This window comes from Haliotis cracherodii, unplaced genomic scaffold (assembly GCF_022045235.1).
Source record: "Haliotis cracherodii isolate W230 unplaced genomic scaffold, xgHalCrac1.p SCAF_24, whole genome shotgun sequence".
Lineage (NCBI taxonomy): Eukaryota > Metazoa > Mollusca > Gastropoda > Lepetellida > Haliotidae > Haliotis > Haliotis cracherodii.
This window is the reverse complement of record NW_027266280.1, coordinates 66,426-86,911: the sequence shown is the minus strand read 5'-3', so window position 1 is coordinate 86,911 and position 20,486 is coordinate 66,426. Positions and strand designations below refer to the sequence as shown.

Genomic DNA, 20,486 nt, shown 5'->3' with positions numbered 1-20,486 from the left:
TTGGTGTTTTACATCTAATACAGAAATTTTGAGGTCTGAAATAATACCACGCTTTAATTTTTTATATTGTAATGATGAGAAAGAGTCCGTTCTACCGCTATAGTATTTTTCATCTTTGACTGGTATAGATCTGATTGGAGTTGAAGGACTTTCGAGTTGAATATTATCTGTTGTACTGATCTGATCAAGATGGATGCACAACTCTTTATGGGAACTAAATCGGTTAATTTAACTCCCTGTGCTGATGTCTTGATTACTGTTATATATCGCAGTGCAAATCCAAGCGTAACTGCTAAGTTCATGAAAAGCTTTACATCCTTTTCTCCAGTGCTTAAAATCAGCATCCCATTCGACTCATTTTGTGTGAGACTAATTCCATTAGGCTTAAAAATTTCATCATTGAGTGAGCATACGCTGTAATACCCATCAGGTATAATGTGTCCTTTTCTATTTATCATTATCTGATTATTTCCTTTCGCATCATTTATATTGATCCACTGCGGGTAATACGTTACATCGCATAGGGCGACTTCAAGTTGTCCATCCGAGTTATTGATAATATGAAGCAGTTCAATAGACTGACAATTTGTTATTCCCAGGAGTGTAACATACATATTAAATATACAATGATACTATATCATAACTTAAATATGAAATCAACTTATATTACTAAGGAGTCGATTTTAGTAAGTGCCTCTGGTGCTTATTTTTTTGGTTAAATTCCCTGATATCTTTGAAAAATACATCGTCGCGCCAACTAGTGATAAAATGGGGCACAAAGGTTTCACAATCCAATGCAATTTTGGCAGAATCAGTTAAACTTTGCCATATGATGTGCAACAACAGGATGTGGTGTATCTCTTTTTGTCCCAGGATTTGAACTGAATAAGTCTGTTTTATCATTTCATGTGTACTATCAGATTAGACGTATACTTAAAGAAAGTAGCGCTCCATTACCGCAGGATTGAGCATGGAATGCATCAAATAATCCGAGTAATCTGAGTAAAGATTGGCGTCTGAGTCGTGTAAACCATGCTCTAGGTATTCCGTACGCTGGTGCACACTCTGTTAAAGCAGTCAACGATGATTAACTGAAAAGAGGTCGGTTTTTTCCGACCTTTGCTCTCTCAAGTAACGAGTGGACAGATGATCGGATGAACTTTATGGGCGGTGTTGCTTTCACCGTCCAAAAGGTTGAGCGACCACCTGGAAAAGCTTGGAATGAATTTCTATATGATAAAACAGAAAATAATTTTACTAACCCAGGATTTGTAAGATTTAATGAATCAATAAGAACTTATGTATGGACAATTCTCGGTGCACAATCGCAAACACGAACGTCCATTATGGGTTCTGGGACGGCACTCGATGCACAAAAAAAGTTTGTCGCAAACGTGGAGGATGCTATTAATTCACCAGTTGACATACCATCTTCTATAAAGCGTTATCAAGATGTATTAATTGGTGGTCTTAGATAATAAATTCAAGAGCCAGGAAACTATACTCCCTATTATACCGAGAAGTGCAGACACATCTTTCCCAGCGAGCTTTCCCAGTCCTGAACCTTATGCTTTTAAATGCTTTTTTATCCACTCTTTTATACCGTCAGACCTAGGGGGTGTGGGAGGTGTGGGAGGTCCACTGCCACCGGTTAGTGTGAGAGTCAAAGTTGATATATTAAATCCCAATGCGTTTAAAATACTGGCAATGGTTATTCCCTGTTCTCTGAACAATGTTTTGATTTTATCGGCCAGTGTAGTGTCATTGTTGAGGACTTGATCAATAGTTTCTCGAATTCGACTGATTTGTGAACGAAGTGCCTTTCTATTACTCGAAGCTGCTTCAAGGCGGGCCGATCTTTCGTCTTCTAAGTTACGTAATCTTTCTGCAACTCAACGTCTACTGAATTCATCACCCGCCTGTTCAAGTTTTGTTTTCTCATAAGATATATGCCTGTCTATTTCGGATAGCTTGGCTATATCATTGATGAGTTCTCCCCGCATTGTTCGCATTGCCTTGTCAAGGCCTTGTAATTCCCTAATACTGAACTCTGAATATGGTGATACACTGACCGTGGAATTAGCTTAGTAGGTACCCAAGACTTCTCCGATTCCGTCCGAGGCCACCTTTGAGGTTTCTTCCAAATTATCTATGTTACCGAGTTCATCACGCACAGTCCGAAGAACCTTAGTAGTCTTTTCGGAAAGTTTTGCTCATCGTGAGTAGTCTACAAAACCTAATTCATTATGAATATAATTCATAAGATCAATATCTTGAGCGCCACGCAGTCGCAATATTCCTTTACTATATATCGTAAACTTTGAATAGTCACGAACAATAGGACTAACATCTTTAAAGGTATCGTAATAATCATTAACGGTTGATTGTAAAAGTTCATTGTTAAGATTCATGCTACCAAAGCTTGTTTCATCAGTACCCTCTTCGATTGTACTAGTGTTATCAAAATCATCTACATTAAAATCATCTATTTTTATATTAAACATAAGGTTACATAATTTCAATATAACAATGTCTTTGCAAAACGGTCGCAAGTTAAACCCACAACGTAGACTTCAAGATCCATTAGGGGTCAAAGAATTCGTCAGTCTGTAACTATAACTAATAACCCGAGTACCATCGATCACAATCAAACGCTTCTGGTTCGCTTTCCTAATCTCGGCGCACACGATGTGTTAGTTCTGGGAACTGTCCTACTAGCATTTACGATTATTTTGACATCTACTGACGTTAACAGGGAGCCTGTTCAGAACATATGTCGTGCTATCGTTAAGAAAATCGCGATTAAAATTAGCGGTAATGAGGTTTTGAGTATTGACGATAGTGATGTATACTATTGTTACATGGATCTCTGGAGAACGGATAAAGAGCGGGAAAACTTACAGTACCAAGGTATTTGAACACATGAGACTGCATGTGGGTGCTGAAAATGGTGATAATACCGTCGTAAAAGATCTCGCTGTTGCCAACGCATTAGGTAACCGATTCTATATTCCGCTCGACTTTGAAATACTAGATTCCCACATGCCCTATTATCAAGCATCCCTAGGTGATACGAACTCACTTTTAATGACTATGGCAGAGTAATCAAAACCAGTGGTGAAGATGCTAGCTATTCCATTGACAATATCTCGCTGGAGTATGATATGATAACAGATCCCGAATTAGCCAGACAAATTTGTAACCAGTGTATAGGAAGTTTAGCCATTTTGTACGATCCCGTGCTTCGACATCATAAGATCACGAGGAACAAAAAAGATACGATGTGGAATATCAATCTACGTCCCCACGAGGTCGTTGAAGAGTATTTTAATGTTGTTCGAGGACCCCTCCGATGCATTTAAAAGAAATACCGAGAAGTTCTACAATCACAAGATTACAAAAGTAGAATTGACTATCGAGGGCCTTCCTAATCAACTATATGGTCAATGAATGCTAGCGTATCAACAGTTGGATGAGATTAAAAAACTTCCTTCTATAAAACGAAGCCCAGAAGTTAATGTGGTCGTGAAAGATCTGTCTCTCGAGGATGGATCGATGGGTGAATACCTCACCACGAATTATGCGCTATGGCTCGACATGCGAACCACGGATCATGACCAACTACACCGCAGTGGGCGGAGAATAGAAAATGCTAACGAGGGTGTCACTATACAGATAACGAAGATCCAGGAATCAGATGGTAAATTAAACATATATTTGTACGTGATTATGGATGCGCAACTTAATATACAGAATGGACAATTCGTGCAAGCAATCTATTAATAATCTTTTACCTAAAGAACAACACTACGCCATCATCTGCGGGCAAACGGTTTTGGAAAAACAGCTTTTATTCTAGTTAATTTACAAAGTCATAATCTGGACGTTTTTGACCAAATTATTTTTCTGTGCCCTACTATAAGCATTAATAAAACATACCTATCGAGAGATTGGGTAATGAATGACGACGGGGTACACAGAGTTGATCCGGGCGATCGTTCACAAGACTGTTTATGATTATGTCACGAAAAATACAAAGGAGAATCAACCCTTTTCGTAATAGACGATTGTAGCACGAGTAAAGAACTCACCAAAAAGAAAGATATGCTTTCATATTAAGCATTCTCCGGATGGCATACTCAGCATAGCGTTTGGGTACTTACTAAAAAATACAACTCTGTCCTGAAAGATCTTAGAGAGCAGACCAAATGGGTAGCCTTGTTCCATTGCAAAGATCGAGATTCATTCGAGGAATATCTACGCGATAATGATGTTATTTATACCAAGCTCGAACGAGATAAAGTCAGAAAACTGTAAGCAGCAACAAAGCACTGTAAACTCGTATTAAAAACAGATCAACCAGCTGCTTATGCAATTGCTTAGCAAATGTAGCAAAATTATAGCAAAAATATAGCAAAATTATAGCAAATACTGCAAAATTATAGCAAATATGGCAAAATATGGCACAATTATAGCAAATATAGCAAAATTATAGTAAAAATATGATAAATTGAACATTAGTGGTTAATATGATATAATGTGGTTTGAAATCCTCATTCTTTTGCAACAGTTTATTATTACGGGCTGTATTGGATATGCCATATTTTATTATGTTAGACTTAAATATCTCCTTAGGTATTACATTATGGAATGCGACAAACTCATCGAACAAATGCTCAAAGATGAGCCAGAACCTATGACAGATAAATCTTTAGATAAACATACAGAAAGACTCGCCGCTTTGGCAGCCGGTGGAAAATGTTCCCAAAACTTGGGGAAAAATTATACCATCGAAAAAATTGATAACATGACCGACAAAGAAATTAAAAAACTGTATGTGCATTACGAGTCTAGACTGGGAGCTACCATGACTAAAACAATAGGGTCAGCTATATTACAACTATACACAGTCATAGCTAGTACGTTTCTTCCTATCCCGGCAGAACATCGCATGTATATATGCGCATCTCTCGAGAAAGACCCATTCATTAAACACGCTATAAGCTCAGTGAACTGTGAGTTTGATCATAGATACGGAATGTTCTTAGCTCCACTCACCACAGCTTTAATAACAGCTAGGTATTGTCAATTTAAACATACATGCCCACTTAATAATAATGGAGACTCAAGTGGCACCACAACAGATTGCGGAAACACAATCACCACAGATTGTGAACGAGGAAATGATAACCCCGATTGCACAACGTGTGAATGAGCAAGTCAGAGTGCCGAGGAAGAATCCCCAAAAAAATCGCGGCTGGTAGAAAGGGCGGGCTGGCGCGGAAAGTGAAACTAATGAATAATTCAAATATTGATTCGATTAAAACTTGGGCACTAGTAGGAGTTGTTGCTATAGCGGCTGTATGGTTGTTTTATAAGGCCGGAGAAGAGAAAACGTCACCCCCGATGTCACAACAATAAGTACAATTAGAGGTTAGCGCTCATATAATGCTATAAGAAGCATGACTACTCCAGTTACGCAACGTATCATTCAGCAGTGGTCAGCGTCTTGGCCATTGGCTATGCCCGTATAGCTAAAATGATTACTAAAGCCACACCACCAAAGCTAGATTTTAATGGTTCTGATATCGGTATGATGATTCTCTATAATGGATTAGCAATGACAACAAAAGATATGCTCATCAAACAAGGGCTTATCCCGGAAGATATAATGAAGTAATTAAACATTTGGATATTATATATTATTGAACATTTGAATTTTTTATATTCATATAAACATGGCAACAATTGCGATGATGGTCAGTGGAGTTAGTGTTAATGCTCTAACTTTTTCGGGGAGTAATTTTTTATTTTCTAGTATGAGGGAATCAAACGCTAAAGAAGTAGAAGAGGAGCATAAACGACATAATAAAGCATTAGAACAACTCGAAGCAGCCCAGTCACAATGGACCCGGCACAGAATAGAGAGATTAGATTTTATTCATGAAGAACTGCGTAGACAGGGACATTCAATTCAAACGTTTAAGGATGTCGAATCTGCCATGCACGAATACTTCCTTACTTATGTAAGAGTCACGGTGCTGATAAGATCAGGAAGCAGATTATTTACACTAGGAAGAGAGATTACATCAATGAGAGGAATAGGTTGGGGAGAATACGTATTTATATATGAAAAATAACCATTTAGACAAATGAATCATTTTGTATATACCATGGTCACAGTGGTTTTTGTCAGAGAGTTGAAGGCTATGGCAAAACAACGTGGTCTACATGGATATTCTCAAATGAGAAAAGCTGAATTGATCGATTTACTCGGTTTGGAATACAACAAACTCCAGACTGTTAGAGAACTCAAAGCTCAAGCAAAAAACAATGGGCTGAGAGGTTATTCTTGAATGAGAAGAGCTGAATTGATGGCTTTACTAGATAATGATAATCAACCTGATGATGTTGATAAAAAACAACATGACGATGTTGATAAAAAACAACAAGAATTAAAATTTGTACCCACATCCGCCGGCATTGGTAAATATCTAAGAGGTTGGAAGATGGATATTAATTCCAACATTGATGTTAATGATGTTAAGCCCATAATATCGAGCATTAACGAGGAGTTAGATGATTTACATAGTATAAAATACCAGCTGACGATTAAAATGTCATTGAGTAAAAGTAACACAGACGATAGCACTGAATATACCAAACCATATTTCCGAAGCAATCAAGAACTTATAACCTAATCTGATACTATAAACGCATCATTAGATACATCAATTCAGAGGATACAGGAAACTTTAGAAGGCTGGACTAGTAGAGGTTCTGGTTGGGGTGTGGATAAAATTGATAGTTTATATTTAGATATAGCAAATTATATGCCCTTCAAAGGTGGATCTTATATAGATTTACCCCCGTATTATAAAAAGAAAAAAAGCCATAATTGATGTAAAAAATAAATACGATGACTGTTTAAGAATGATGATAAGATCTGCATTGTTCCCTGTAGATTCTAAAATTGCAAATAGACCGTCTAGCTATCCCCAAAACGATGGACTCAACTTCGATTGTATAGACGAACCTACACAAATATCACAAATTGATAAGGTGGAAAAGCAAAATAATTAAGCTATAAATGTTTTCGGACATTCTTCTAAAGGAATTGTTGTACACAGAACATATTCCCAGAATCAATTAATTTCTAATCGAAAAAGATGGAAAATATCATTATACATGGATAAAGAGTTTAAGCAGGCTATTATACGATCAAACTAAATATAAGGGAAAGAAATATTTCTGCATGATGCCTGCATTGGTTCAGCAGACAAGATCTATTGGAAGCACATAAAGAAGACTGTAGAGGTGTTGGACAGACTGCTATCAGGATCGATATGCCTAAAGAGGGAAAAAATATATTAAAATTTGAACAAGATTGTAATCAAATGCCAGTACCGTACGTAGTTTACGCCGACTTTGAAGCGCTTATCAAACCTATAGAAAATAATCAAGATAATAATTAAGCTACGTACAAAACTCAAGAACATATTCCTTGTGGGTTTGGATAAATAGTTGTAAGGTATGATGGGAAAACAAACCCGCCCGTGATTTACAGAGGTCCCGATGCAGCGGGAAGGTTCCTAGAATATCTACAAAATGAAGAGAGAATAATCAGGGAAAATTTATCGTGTAAGAAACTCATGTATATGACAAGGGATGATTGGAGGGCCTATAAGAGGTCAAAGAGTTGTCATGTTTGTAATAAACCCCTGAATGGGGATTCCGTAAGAGATCATTGCCACATCACAGGTAATTATCGGGGAGCCGCGCATAACGAGTGTAACTTGAAAGTAAAAATGAATTCTCAAACAATACCCATCCCCGTTGTGTTTCATAACATTAGAGGATACGATTCTCATCTCATCATGCAAGCTATCTCAAAGACGGACGTTGGCTTAACGTGCATTCCTAATAATATGGAAAAATACATATCATTCTCGTGTACTAAAACTATACATTATACGGACAAGGATGGGAAAGCCAGAATAAAGCAAAGTAATGGACTTAGATTCATAGACTCTGTACAGTTTCTGTTATCTTCCCTGGACAATTTAGCTTATGCGAACAATCCCGATGACTTTGCGATAACAAATCAATATACCGATAGGTTAACTCGTCATTTGTTGCTGAGAAAAGGTTTATATCCTTACAAATATATGGATGATTGGTATAGATTCAACGAAAATATATTACCACCTCTTGAATTATTCTATAGTAACTTAACAGAATCTAAAATAACCGATGCCGATTATGAACACGCTCTGACGGTGTGGGATAAATTAGGTTGTAAGAATTTAGGTGATTATCACGATCCGTACTTAAAAACCGATGTACTGTTACTCGCCGATATATTCGAGATATTTAGAAAGACATGTTTAAAACAATATGGCTTGGAACCGGCATGGTACTATTCCAGTCCCGGACTATCGTTGGATGCATTGTTGAAGAAGACCGGTGTAGAACTAAAACTACTCACAGATTACGATATGCACTTGTTTACTGAGAAAGGATTAAGAGGTGCTATATCGATGGTAGCGAAAAGGTATTCTAAGGCTAATAATAAATTAGTGGAAGGATATGATCCGAGTAAACCCGACACACACATATTATATCTCGACACCAACAATTTGTACGTATGGGCTATGAGTCAACCTTTACCCACGGGTGGTTTTGAGTGGGTTGATATTCATAATATCAACGTGAATGATATCCCCACAGATTCCGATAAAGGGTACATACTAGAAGTTGACTTGGAATATTCAAATTCGTTATATAAAGATCATAACAGTTATCCACTAGCTCCCAAAATATTAATGGTGAAAAAAGATTGGATGTCGGAATATCAACACTCCTTGATGGGTAATACTAGGTTCGCTAACGTAGAAAAACTCTTGATGGATAAGACAAAATATATAGTTCACTACAGAAATCTCCAGTTATATCTATCGTTACGTATGAAACTAAAGAAAATACACAGGGTTCTAAAGTTTGATCAAAGCCCTTGGATGGAGCCCTATATAAGGCTGAACACAGATTTAAGAAAGATAGCTACCAGCGATTTCGAAAAGAATCTATATAAGCTCATGAATAACTCAGTATTTGGTAAAACTATTGAGAATCTAAGGAAGCGTGTTGATGTTAAATTAGTCAGGTCTAATGAGTAAGAAAAACTCAGGAAACTTATAGCTAGTCCGGCTTTTAACAGAAGCAACTTCTCGACTTGTCAAAACACTTAATGTATGACTTTTATTACAACGAACTTAAGAAGCAATACAGCGATAGATGCGAGGTGTTATATACCGACACAGATTCTTTGTTGATGGAAATACAAACCGAGGATGTGTATAAAGATATGGCAGAAAAAATAGATATGTACGACATGAGCGATTACCCAAAAGATAATCCACTGCACAGCGTAGTAAATCAAAAGGTGTTAGGTAAGACGAAGGATGAATGTGCTGGGACTCCTATGGCGGAGTATGTAGGATTAAGACCTAAGATGTATTCTATAAAGAAGTCCGATAATGGAGAGATAAGAAAAGCTAAGGGTGTTAAAAAGTATGTGGTAAAAAAGCATATCAAACATGAACAGTATAAAGAAGCATTATTCAACGGTAGAACGTTCAAACACGAAATGAACTCTTTAAGAAGTTACAATCATAGAATATATGTATTAAGAATGAACAAGACATCATTATCCCACTTGATACAAAGAGATGGATTGATAAGGATGGTGTAACTACCTATGCTTATGGTTACTTAGGGCGGTAATACTGTATCGTCGGGAACTATGAACAACTCTTCTCGTACAAATGCCCTGCCTGGTCCATCTTTAAGATAATAAAGAATAGGCTCTCCTTCTTTCATAACCAATCAACTAATATTATATATCTTAAGAGACCAAATCGGAGCAGTTGCGCGACGTAGGCCTCCTTCAAGTTCACTGGCTGGTATAAATATCTTACGCTTACTCTATCCGGAAGTTTTTGTTCTTTGCCTCTCCTCGGTGCTGAAGATTCGGAAGTCACGGATTTCATTTTAATTGCATCGGATGGTTTCTTCCCGATTAATCTCGTTACTTCATTATTCAGCGCTGATACAACAGCTGATAATCGTGTCACCCATTCGGTTGATCTCAATAGCTCGGATTTCATTTCGATCCCATATTGATAGCCAAACAAACGTTCAGCTAATGTCCTGTTAAATCTTTCAACGATAGCTTGACTACGGTGGGCCTCTTTTTCACCATGACTGATTTCAACATCATGCTTTTTTAACAGTTTAGTTACTGTTCACATAAACTCGCGACCGGGATCTGCTTGAAATAGCTTAGGCCATTTTAGTGGTCCCCGTTTATATATGCGGCTCAGTGCATTAGCTACTTCTGTTGAATCTTTCGAAGTTAATGACTCAGCCTCTTTATATCGAGTAGCCACATCCACTACGGTTAAAGTGTATTTATAAGTTTTGCATCTTAACTTATCGTGGGGAAGAAACTAGAGGTCAGCCTGAAGAACTTCATTCACTTAAAAAATATCAAACTTCTTCCTCGGTATATAACGCGGTGCCGGTAAGTATATTTGCCACATCGCTTGTTTCTTTAACCAATCCTCAGCCACATCTTTAGATACCTTAGCCGCAGTGGCTAATTTTTTTTATTGCTCCTATACCCTTCCAATATCCTCGTGGGCTATAGTAAATTTTATTCATTATTAATTAATATTGATATTTCTTTTAATACGGCTTATGACTATCGTTGAATTGCATCAGCGTTTTGGTATAAAAAAATCCATCTGTAGTGGTGGTATAGGTATATAAATCTTGCTCCAGTGGAGTTGCGGCAGAACCAGTATTACGTATAAAAATTTATATCATAGAAGCATTGATTGACTCCAGGTGGTGGTGAGCTAGAGTCAATTTAGCTTAATATCATGACTATTGTTGAATCACATCATCATTTTTACATAAAAAATTCCCTCTGTAGTAGCGGTATAGGTATATAAATCTTGCTCCAGTGGAGTTGCGGCAGAACCCCTATTACCTATACTACTGGTCCTCTGTCTTGCTGTAATCTCACCATATACAATAACGCTGTCGCCCCCGAACCGATCTTCTTCCATGACCCAATGATTGACGTCAATTTCATTTCGACGTCGGTACTCTCGAATCCGTCCATCGCTGTGGCTGAGGTGAAAACGAGACTCGTCAGTGAAAAGAACTTGTCCTAACTGCATGGCCGTCCAGCGTAGACGCTGTCTGCACCACTGTAGACGTGCTTGACGGTGGTTTCTTGTCAAAATGGGACGTCTGGCGGGTCTTCTGGCGACAATCCCTGCACATCTGAGTCGACGACGTACGGTTTGTGAAGATATTCGTCGAAGGCCAAGGGATGCTTCTTGCAGTCACTGTTGCTGGCTGAAATTGATTTCGTAGGTGTGTTGTTCGAATCCAGTTGTTTTGTTGATTATTGGTTACGCGTGGCCTACCACTCCGAGGATGGTCTCTCACTGCATTCGTCTGTTGCAAACGTTGCCATAAACACCAAATGGTGTTTCTGTGGACGTTAAATTGTCTTGCAACATCACGTTGACTCGACCCTGCTTCAAGCATAACAATGGCTCGCAGACGCTCATTATCGGACAGTCGTGGCATTTCGTAATGTTGAATAATTGCGTAATTTAGTTTTTTTCTGAGTGGTTGTTGTGAGCACGATGCTAAAATATGCATATGGAATCCCCTGAACGCACATGTTTATACCCATTCTTGGGTAGTGAAATGCATGGGCCTGGCATAAAAGTCAACTTTTGCATGGAATGCATGCTTTTCTGTAGCAGTTGCGTTTTTGTGACTGGATTCCATACATGTACTACAATATTGAAAACCAATCTTTACTCGTTTGAAAAAACCCACTAAAACATTAGTGTCACAGGAACTTTTGTTGCTGAGTATACAAAGCCACAGTCAAGAATTGGAAAGGGGTAATACATACAGATTATGACCAAGGGAGGGAGAAGTGTCGGGGTGTTAAGAAAGAAGACCAGAATATATTGAAGGCAACAGTCTAGGTTGGAGAGATGGAGTGCAACAATCTTTGGCCCGAGTATTTATCAACAAGTGAAGGTTGAATATATATATAACGGAAACCAAATTGGTGTAGCAATTTCCATAACTGATATTTTGAAATGGTCAAAGAATGATTTGTCTCCATATATTTTAGAGTACGGAGAGAGACATAGATATTTTGCTTATACAGAGTCCTAATGGCGATTCTAACCATCTCTTGTTGAAATGAATCGACTTTAAATTTAAAATATCGCTTGGGTTTTGTGATTGTCCCCTCAGGTGTGTCACTGCAGGTTGAATCAGTACACTTTTTAAACATAGTTTTTAACTTCCCTTCTGTTATCCCAACTGCACGTGCAGTTCGTAAACGATACTTTTTCAAAGCATATTGTGGTCTACCTCTTTCAAAATTAAAAAAAAAAAAAATTTGAAGACGTTGCAAATAATCGACTTCGCGTCGAATGATCTTCTCATTGTTTCAAATAGAGCAATCACGAATCTATGGTTTGCGCAGCAAGCCTTACGTCACTTTCGCACATGAAACTCGCCCACCTGGTTGTTGTATGAGCGACTGGTCCTCCCTGGTATGGAATGGCGAAAAATGTCAACAATATGATGATCGTTTGTTAAACAATTTTTTTATTCGGGTGTCCAAAATTATGAGACAAACCATCAGAGTTGGTCTGTCCAATTCATGTTGCTGTGCACATTTTGGTTTTGTTGCAATTATAAGATTTTGAGTTAGTGAGCAATTCATCGGTCTCAGATGGAATCAAACGGACTGTACATTTTATGGGTAGAGCACATCTAGTATAACACATTCGGTATAACCTATCCCGTACAGCACATCCGGTATAATACATCCGGTAGAACACATCCGGTATAATACATCCGGTAGAACACATCCGGTATAACACATCCGCTATAACACACCCGGTATAACACATCAGGTATAACACATCTGGTATAATACATCAGGTATAACACATCCGGTAGAGTATATCTGGTATAGCACATCCGATTGAACACAGTCGGTATAACACATTAGGTATAACACATCCTATACAACACATCTGGTATAACACATCCGGTATAACACATCTGGTTAAATACATCAGGTATAACACATCTGGTATAACACATCAGGTATAACACATCAGGTATAACACATCAGTTATAAAACACATCAGGTATAACACATGTGGTATAACACATCAAGTATAACACAGTCGGTATAACACATCTGGTATAACATATCCGGTATAACACATCAGGTATAAAATATCAGGTATAACACATTCGGTATAACACATTCGGAAAAACACATCCGGTATAACACATCCGGTATAGCACATCCGGTATAACACATCCAGTATAACACACCCGGTATACCACACCCGTTATAACACATCCGGTATAACACATGTGGTATAACACATCTGGTATAACACATCTGGTATAACACATCCGGTATAAAACATCCGGTATTACATATCTGGTATAACACATCCGGTATAACCCTTCTGGTATAACACATCCGGTATAATACAGGCGGTATAACACATATGGTATAACACATCCGTTATAACACATCCGCAACAACCCTTCTGGTATAACACATCCGGTATAATACAGACGGTATAACCCTTCTGGTATAACACATCTGGTATAACACATCCGCTATAACACCTCCGGTATTACACATCTCGTACTACACATCCGGTATAACACAGCCGTGACAAAAGATTCGGTACAACACATCCAGTACATGATATCTGTTACCACCCATCCGGTATAACACATCTGGTATAACACATCCGGTATAACCCTTCTGGTATAACACATCTGGTATAACACATCCGCTATAACACCTCCGGTATTACATATCTCGTACTACACATCCGGTATAACACAGCCGTAACAAAAGATTCGGTACAACACATCCAGTACATGATATCCGTTACCACACATCCGGTATAACACATCTGGTACAACACATCCAGTACATGATATCCGTTACCACACATCCGGTTTAACACATCTGGTACATCACATCCGGTACATGATATCCGTTACCACACATCCGGTATTACACATCTGGTACAACACATCCGGTACATGATATCCGTTACCACACATCCGGTATAACACATCTGGTACAACACATCCAGTACATGATATCCGTTACCACCCATCCGGTATAACACATCTGGTACATCACATCCGGTACTTGATATCCGTTACCACACATCCGGTATAACACATCTGGTACAACACATCCAGTACAGCACATTCCGGACAACACATCGTTTAGAACACATTTTGTATGACACATCTGATATAACCCTTCTGGTATAACATATTCGGCATAAAACATCGTGTATAACACATATGGAACAAAAGATCCAGTACCACACATCCGGTACATGACATCCGGTATAATACATTGTGTATAACACATTCGGTATAGCACATCCGTCACAACACCTGGTACAACACATGCGGGACAACACATCGTGTATAACACATCCGGTACATGACATCCGGTATAATACATCGTGTATAACACATTCGGTATAGCACATCCGTCACAACACCTGGTACAACACATGCGGGACAACACATCGTCTATAACGCTTCTGGTAAAACACATCCGGTACAACACATCGTGTATAACACATCCGGTACAACACATCGTGTACAACACGTCGTGTACAACACATCTGGTGATGCTATGGTGAACATTCAGTGTCAAGCGTCGGGAGAATCTGTTGGAAACTCTGGGCCACGTTGAAATACATTGTCACTGATGCTTGTAGTTTACAAGCTTCACGCCTATTATTATCATTTTTATTATTGAGTCATTGCATAAAGGTTTTCAAAATTCACTTCGTGAGACTTTACGTCATGTTATGTACAGTTGTTGCAGAAGGAAACCACCCTCTTTGTACCCTCGGGGCGTCCTAATGCCTAGCTAGATCTATTTTCAGATGGCACGCCACTGAGTGGTAATGAAACCATTGCTGATGTTGGCTGCTTTGAAGCTCAGCTCGAAGTCCTGACCAGGCTGTTATGTGACCTTACCGTGGAGTTGGAAAATGTGACCGAAACGCAGCCAGATACGTGTCCTCATCGTATGTATACATCCAAACCATCACGATATGTGTACTTATTCGTTATCTGAGCGCCACTGTTGTTATTTGGAACCAAAAAAGGTGTACACATATATTTGCCATTACATCAATATATGAAATATTACCATCTTGCAAGACACATATTATAATGTTATCAAACACGTTATGTCGCTTCGAAAGAGCAATAACACTGCCCGTAAAGGTCTTCTTAATCAGAAACATGGCACCTGGAACAAGCATTCGAGAACATTTGTTGTTATCCAGAACTGTGTCTAATGTCTTACAGTGGAAGGGTGTGCTAGTTTGGTCGCAGCCTGTTCATCTTCTGACGTTGCTGTGGTGGACCCCGTCGGGACGATCCAGCCAAGTCTTCAGGCCTCTGAAAATGTCAGCGGGATAGTAGTGGATGGTTCCATCGCTCTGTGTCCCGCGTATACTATCTACTACTTCAGCGAACATCCGTTACACATAGTATGTTGGGTTATCAACAGCACCGAGAAAACGGAAACTGTCATAGCTAATGAAACAAGTACGTTTCTCCAGGGTCACTTTCCCAGAACTAGTTTTTAGTACAAACAAAAAGGAATGAACGTATTGATCACTCTGATCAGGTGTCGTGAGGACAAATCAATTGACATCACCTTTTTATTCCTGTAGCCATGTATAAAAAGTATGGGGCTTTCCTGTGACCAATCAATAAGTACATGTACATAGAATCAGGGACTATCCTGTGACGAATCCATAAATGCATGTACATAGAGGACTATCCAGCAGCCAAACTATTCGTACATGTATAAAGAGTCAGGGCTATACTGTAGCCATGTTTAAAGAGGCAGGGACTATCCTGTAGCCATATATACGTACATGTATAAAAAGCCAGGGACTATCCCGCAGCTTGTATAAAGAGCCGGGGACAATCCTGCAGCCAAACTATTCGTACATGTATAAAGAGTCAGGGAATATCCTGAAGCCATGCATAAAGAGTCAGGGACTATCCTGCAGCCCATCTATACGTACAAGTATAAAGAGTCAGGGACTATCCCATAGCCTTGTATAAAGAGTCAGGGACCGTCCTGTAGCCATATATACGTACATGTATAAAGAGCCAGGGACAATCCTGCAGCCAAACTATTCGTACATGTATAAAGAGTAAGGGCTATCCTGTAGCCATGCATAAAGAGTCAGGGACTATCCTGCAGCCAAACTATTCGTACATGTATAAAGAGTCAGGGCTATCCTGTAGCCATGCAAAAAGAGTCAGGGACTATGCTGCAGCTAAACTATTCGTACATGTATAAAGAGTCAGGGGCTATCCTGCAGCCATGTTTAAAGAGCCATGGACTATCCTGTAGCCATATATACGTACATGTATAAAGAGTCAGGGACTATCCCGTAGCCTTATCTAAAGAGCCAGGGACAATCCTACAGCCAAACTATTCGTACATGTATAAAGAATCAGTGACTATCCTGCAGCCATGTATAAAGAGTCAGGGACTATCCTGTAGCCATATATAAAGAGTCAGGGCTATCATGCAGCCATGTATAAAGAGTCAGGGCTATCCTGCAGCCATCTATACGTACATGTATAAAGAGTCAGGGGCTATCCTGTAGCCATCTATAAGTACATGTATAAAAAGTCATGGACTATCCTCCAGCCATGTATCAAGAGTCAGGGCTATCCTGCAGTCATCTATACGTACATGTATAAAGATTAAGGGGCTATCCTGCAGCCCATCCATACATACATGTATAAAGAGTCAGGGGCTATCCTGTAGCCATCTATACGTATATGTATAAAGAGTCAGGGACTATCCTGAAGCCATGTATAAAGAGTCAGGGACTATCCTGAAGCCATGTATCAAGAGTCAGGGCTATCCTGCAGTCATCTATACGTACATGTATACAGATTAAGGGGCTATCCTGCAGCCCATCTATACGTACATGTATAAAGAGTCAGGGACTATCCTTCTGCCCATCTATACGTACATGTATAAAGAGTCAGGGGCTATCCTTCTGCCCATCTATACGTACATGTATAAAGAGTCAGGGGCTATCCTTCTGCCCATCTATACGTACATGTATAAAGTGTCAGGGGCTATCCTTCTGCCCATCTATACGTATATGTATAAAGTGTCAGGGGCTATCCTTCTGCCCATCTATACGTACATGTATAAAGAGTCAGGGGCTATCCTGTAGCCCACCTATACGTACATGTATAAAGAGTCAGGGGCTATCCTGTAGCCCATCTATACGTACATGTATAAAGAGTCAGGGACTATCCTTCTGCCCATCTATACGTACATGTATAAAGAGTCAGGGGCTATCCTGTAGCCCACCTATACGTACATGTATAAAGAGTCAGGGGCTATCCTGTAGCCCACCTATACGTACATGTATAAAGTGTCAGGGGCTATCCTTCTGCCCATCTATACGTATATGTATAAAGAGTCAGGGACTATCAAGTAGCCATCTATACGTACATGTATAAAGAGTCAGGGGCTATCCTGTAGCCATCTATACCTACATGTATAAAGTGTCAGGGGCTATCCTTCTGCCCATCTATACGTATATGTATAAAGAGTCAGGGGCTATCAAGTAGCCATCTATACGTACATGTATAAAGAGTCAGGGGCTATCCTGTAGCCCACCTATACGTACATGTATAAAGAGTCAGGGACTATCCTGAAGCCATGTATAAAGAGTCAGGGACTATCCTGTAGCCATGTATAAAGAGTCAGGGCTATCCTGCAGCCATCTATACGCACATGTATAAAGAGTCAGGGGCTATCCTGTTGCCATCTATAAGTATAAGTATAAAAGGTCATGGACTATCCTGTAGCCATGTATAAAGAGTCAGGGCTATCCTGCAGCCATCTATACGTACATGTATAAAGATTAAGGGGCTATCCTGTAGCCGTCTATACGTACATGTATAAAGAGTCAGGGACTATCCTGGAGCCATGTATAAAGAGTCAGGGACTATCCTGAAGCCATGTATAAAGAGCCAGGGACTATCCTGTAGCCATGTATACGGAGTCAGGGCTGTCCTGTAGCCATGTATGAAGAGCCAGGGGCTATCCTGTAGCCATCTTTTAGTACATGTATAAAGAGTCAGGGACTATCCTTTTGCCCATCTATACGTACATGTATAAAGAGTCAGGGACTATCCTGTAGCCATGTGTAAAGGGCCAGGGCTATCCTGTAGCCATCTATAAGTACATGTATCAAAAGTCATGGACTATCCTGCAGCCCATCTATACGTACATGTATAAAGAGTCAGGAACTTTCCTGAAGCCATGTATAAAGAGTCAGGGACTATCCTGTTGCCATGTATAAAGAGTCAGGGACTATCCTGCAGTCCACCAATATGTACATGTATAAAGTCAGGGGCTATCCTGTAGCCATCTATACGTACATGTGTAAAGAGTCAGGGACTATCCTGTAGCCATGTATAAAGAGTCAGGACTATCCTGAAGCCATGTATACGTACATGTATAAAGATTCAGGGACTATCCTGTAGCCATGCACAAAGAGTCAGGGACTATCCTGCAGCCATCTATACGTACATGTAGAAAGAGTTAGGGACTATCCTGTAGCCCTGTATAAAGAGTCAGGACTATCCTGAAGCCATGTATAAAGAGTCATGGACTATCCTGTAGCCATCTATACGTACATGTATAAAGATTCAGGGCCTATCCTGTAGCCATCTATACCTACATGTATAAAGAGTCATGGACTATCCTGTAGCCATCTATAAGTACATGTATAAAGAGCAGCCCATTCATGTAATGAAACTGTTTTACTCTCATGTCCTTCAAACTTGTGTATGACAAAATATACTAATTTACTGCAGACACCGTACCCCGTGACGATCCGGTAAGGGTTGGTCTTCATCAATCCATGCGTGTTGTGTCAGGCGACTTACGGGATCGGGTGGTCAGGCCCTCTGGCTTTGTTGATACATGTCATCGTATCCCCATTGCGTAGGTCGATACTCATGATTTCAGTCACTGGATTGTCTGGTCACATTCCGTCGTCATTTAGCTGAAATATTGCTGAGTGTGGCGTTAAACATAAAGCAAAAAACCAAACAAATTTTATACTGTTTCAAACTCCGTGCTGTTTGAAACTATAATATTTTCTGTAGGTCTTCAGCAACCCATGCTTGCCGTAAGAGGCAACTATGCTTGTCGTAATCACTGGATTATGATTACTTACCCACAGCCATCATATAGCTTGAACATTGATGAGTGCGGCGTTTAACAACAAACAAACAAACGTTACCTCAATGTCTACCACTCTCTGTTTCCGACTCTAGTCTTGGCCGAGGACACTGGTGTTGCGACTGGCATTGCTTACCATAACGACAAGGTGTTCATCGCTCTAGACTACAGTGGTGTGCCCGATGTTCTGCTGTCGGTTGACACTGTCGCCCCCTTCACGGTCACTCCACTTGCCACGTTGACCTGCAAGCCTGGGAAAGTCAGGAGCTATGAAGGGTTGGTATCATGGAGTGGCTGGTCTGTGTATCATCTCGGGAGGCAACACTGTTTATCTGCTTTATAAGATTTACTTTTGTAAACAGAGTGGACACAATGTTAATTCAATAACAACACTTAAATCATGGCTGCTTTGTCTTTGACCGTTGTCTAACTAACGTCGCCATAGCGACATGGGAGATAGGGTATGAAATTAATAACTAAATATTTACTTACATCAATACCAATTGCTTATCCCTTTATGAATTGCGAAATGGGTTTTATGCATTTTTTTATACAGTATGTTACTCTATGCCTTCTAGTATTTGAACAGTCCTTGTGATTTTGTAGCTTTTCGTTCAACGAAAGAAATTACAATTATCTTGATCAGGGCTGTAGTTGCTCATAATAGGCCCATCAACATGGGCAAGTAATATTTAGTTTATTGATAAATGTGCTCGAGTTGATTCAAAATGAATTGTATACTTGCCCCGGGACATGCATTTCATAACCCAAATCGGTAAAAAGTGCAAAAGGCTCGTGGAACACATTTCACGTGCTTCATGCAGGGCCGACTCACACAGTGTTCTCACAGTTGAGCATAGAGTTCCTGAATATCTTTCAAAATACCTTTAACAAAACAATATTTTTTAAGCATTTTAGGTGCCATAAATATTGGACATGGTTTAAGTATATTAGACCACTCGGACCCCAGTGTGTAATCGTTGAAATGGTTGAGGCTGTGCGCCTCGTGGTGTAACTAACCATTTCAACGATAAAAAACTGGGTACTCGTGGTC

At 39.5% G+C, this 20,486-nt stretch overlaps 1 protein-coding gene across 1 annotated transcript in view; it reads left to right on the top strand.

Annotated features, from left to right (window-relative positions):
* LOC139472309 (uncharacterized) overlaps positions 1 to 20,486 on the top strand; it is a 50,242-nt gene that overhangs the window by 5,872 nt on the left and 23,884 nt on the right. The window contains exons 2-4 of the mRNA XM_071254753.1: positions 15,066 to 15,209; positions 15,496 to 15,738; positions 19,528 to 19,708. Coding sequence (XP_071110854.1) covers positions 15,066 to 15,209; positions 15,496 to 15,738; positions 19,528 to 19,708 — 568 coding nt within the window. The remainder of the gene's footprint in view (positions 1 to 15,065; positions 15,210 to 15,495; positions 15,739 to 19,527; positions 19,709 to 20,486) is intronic.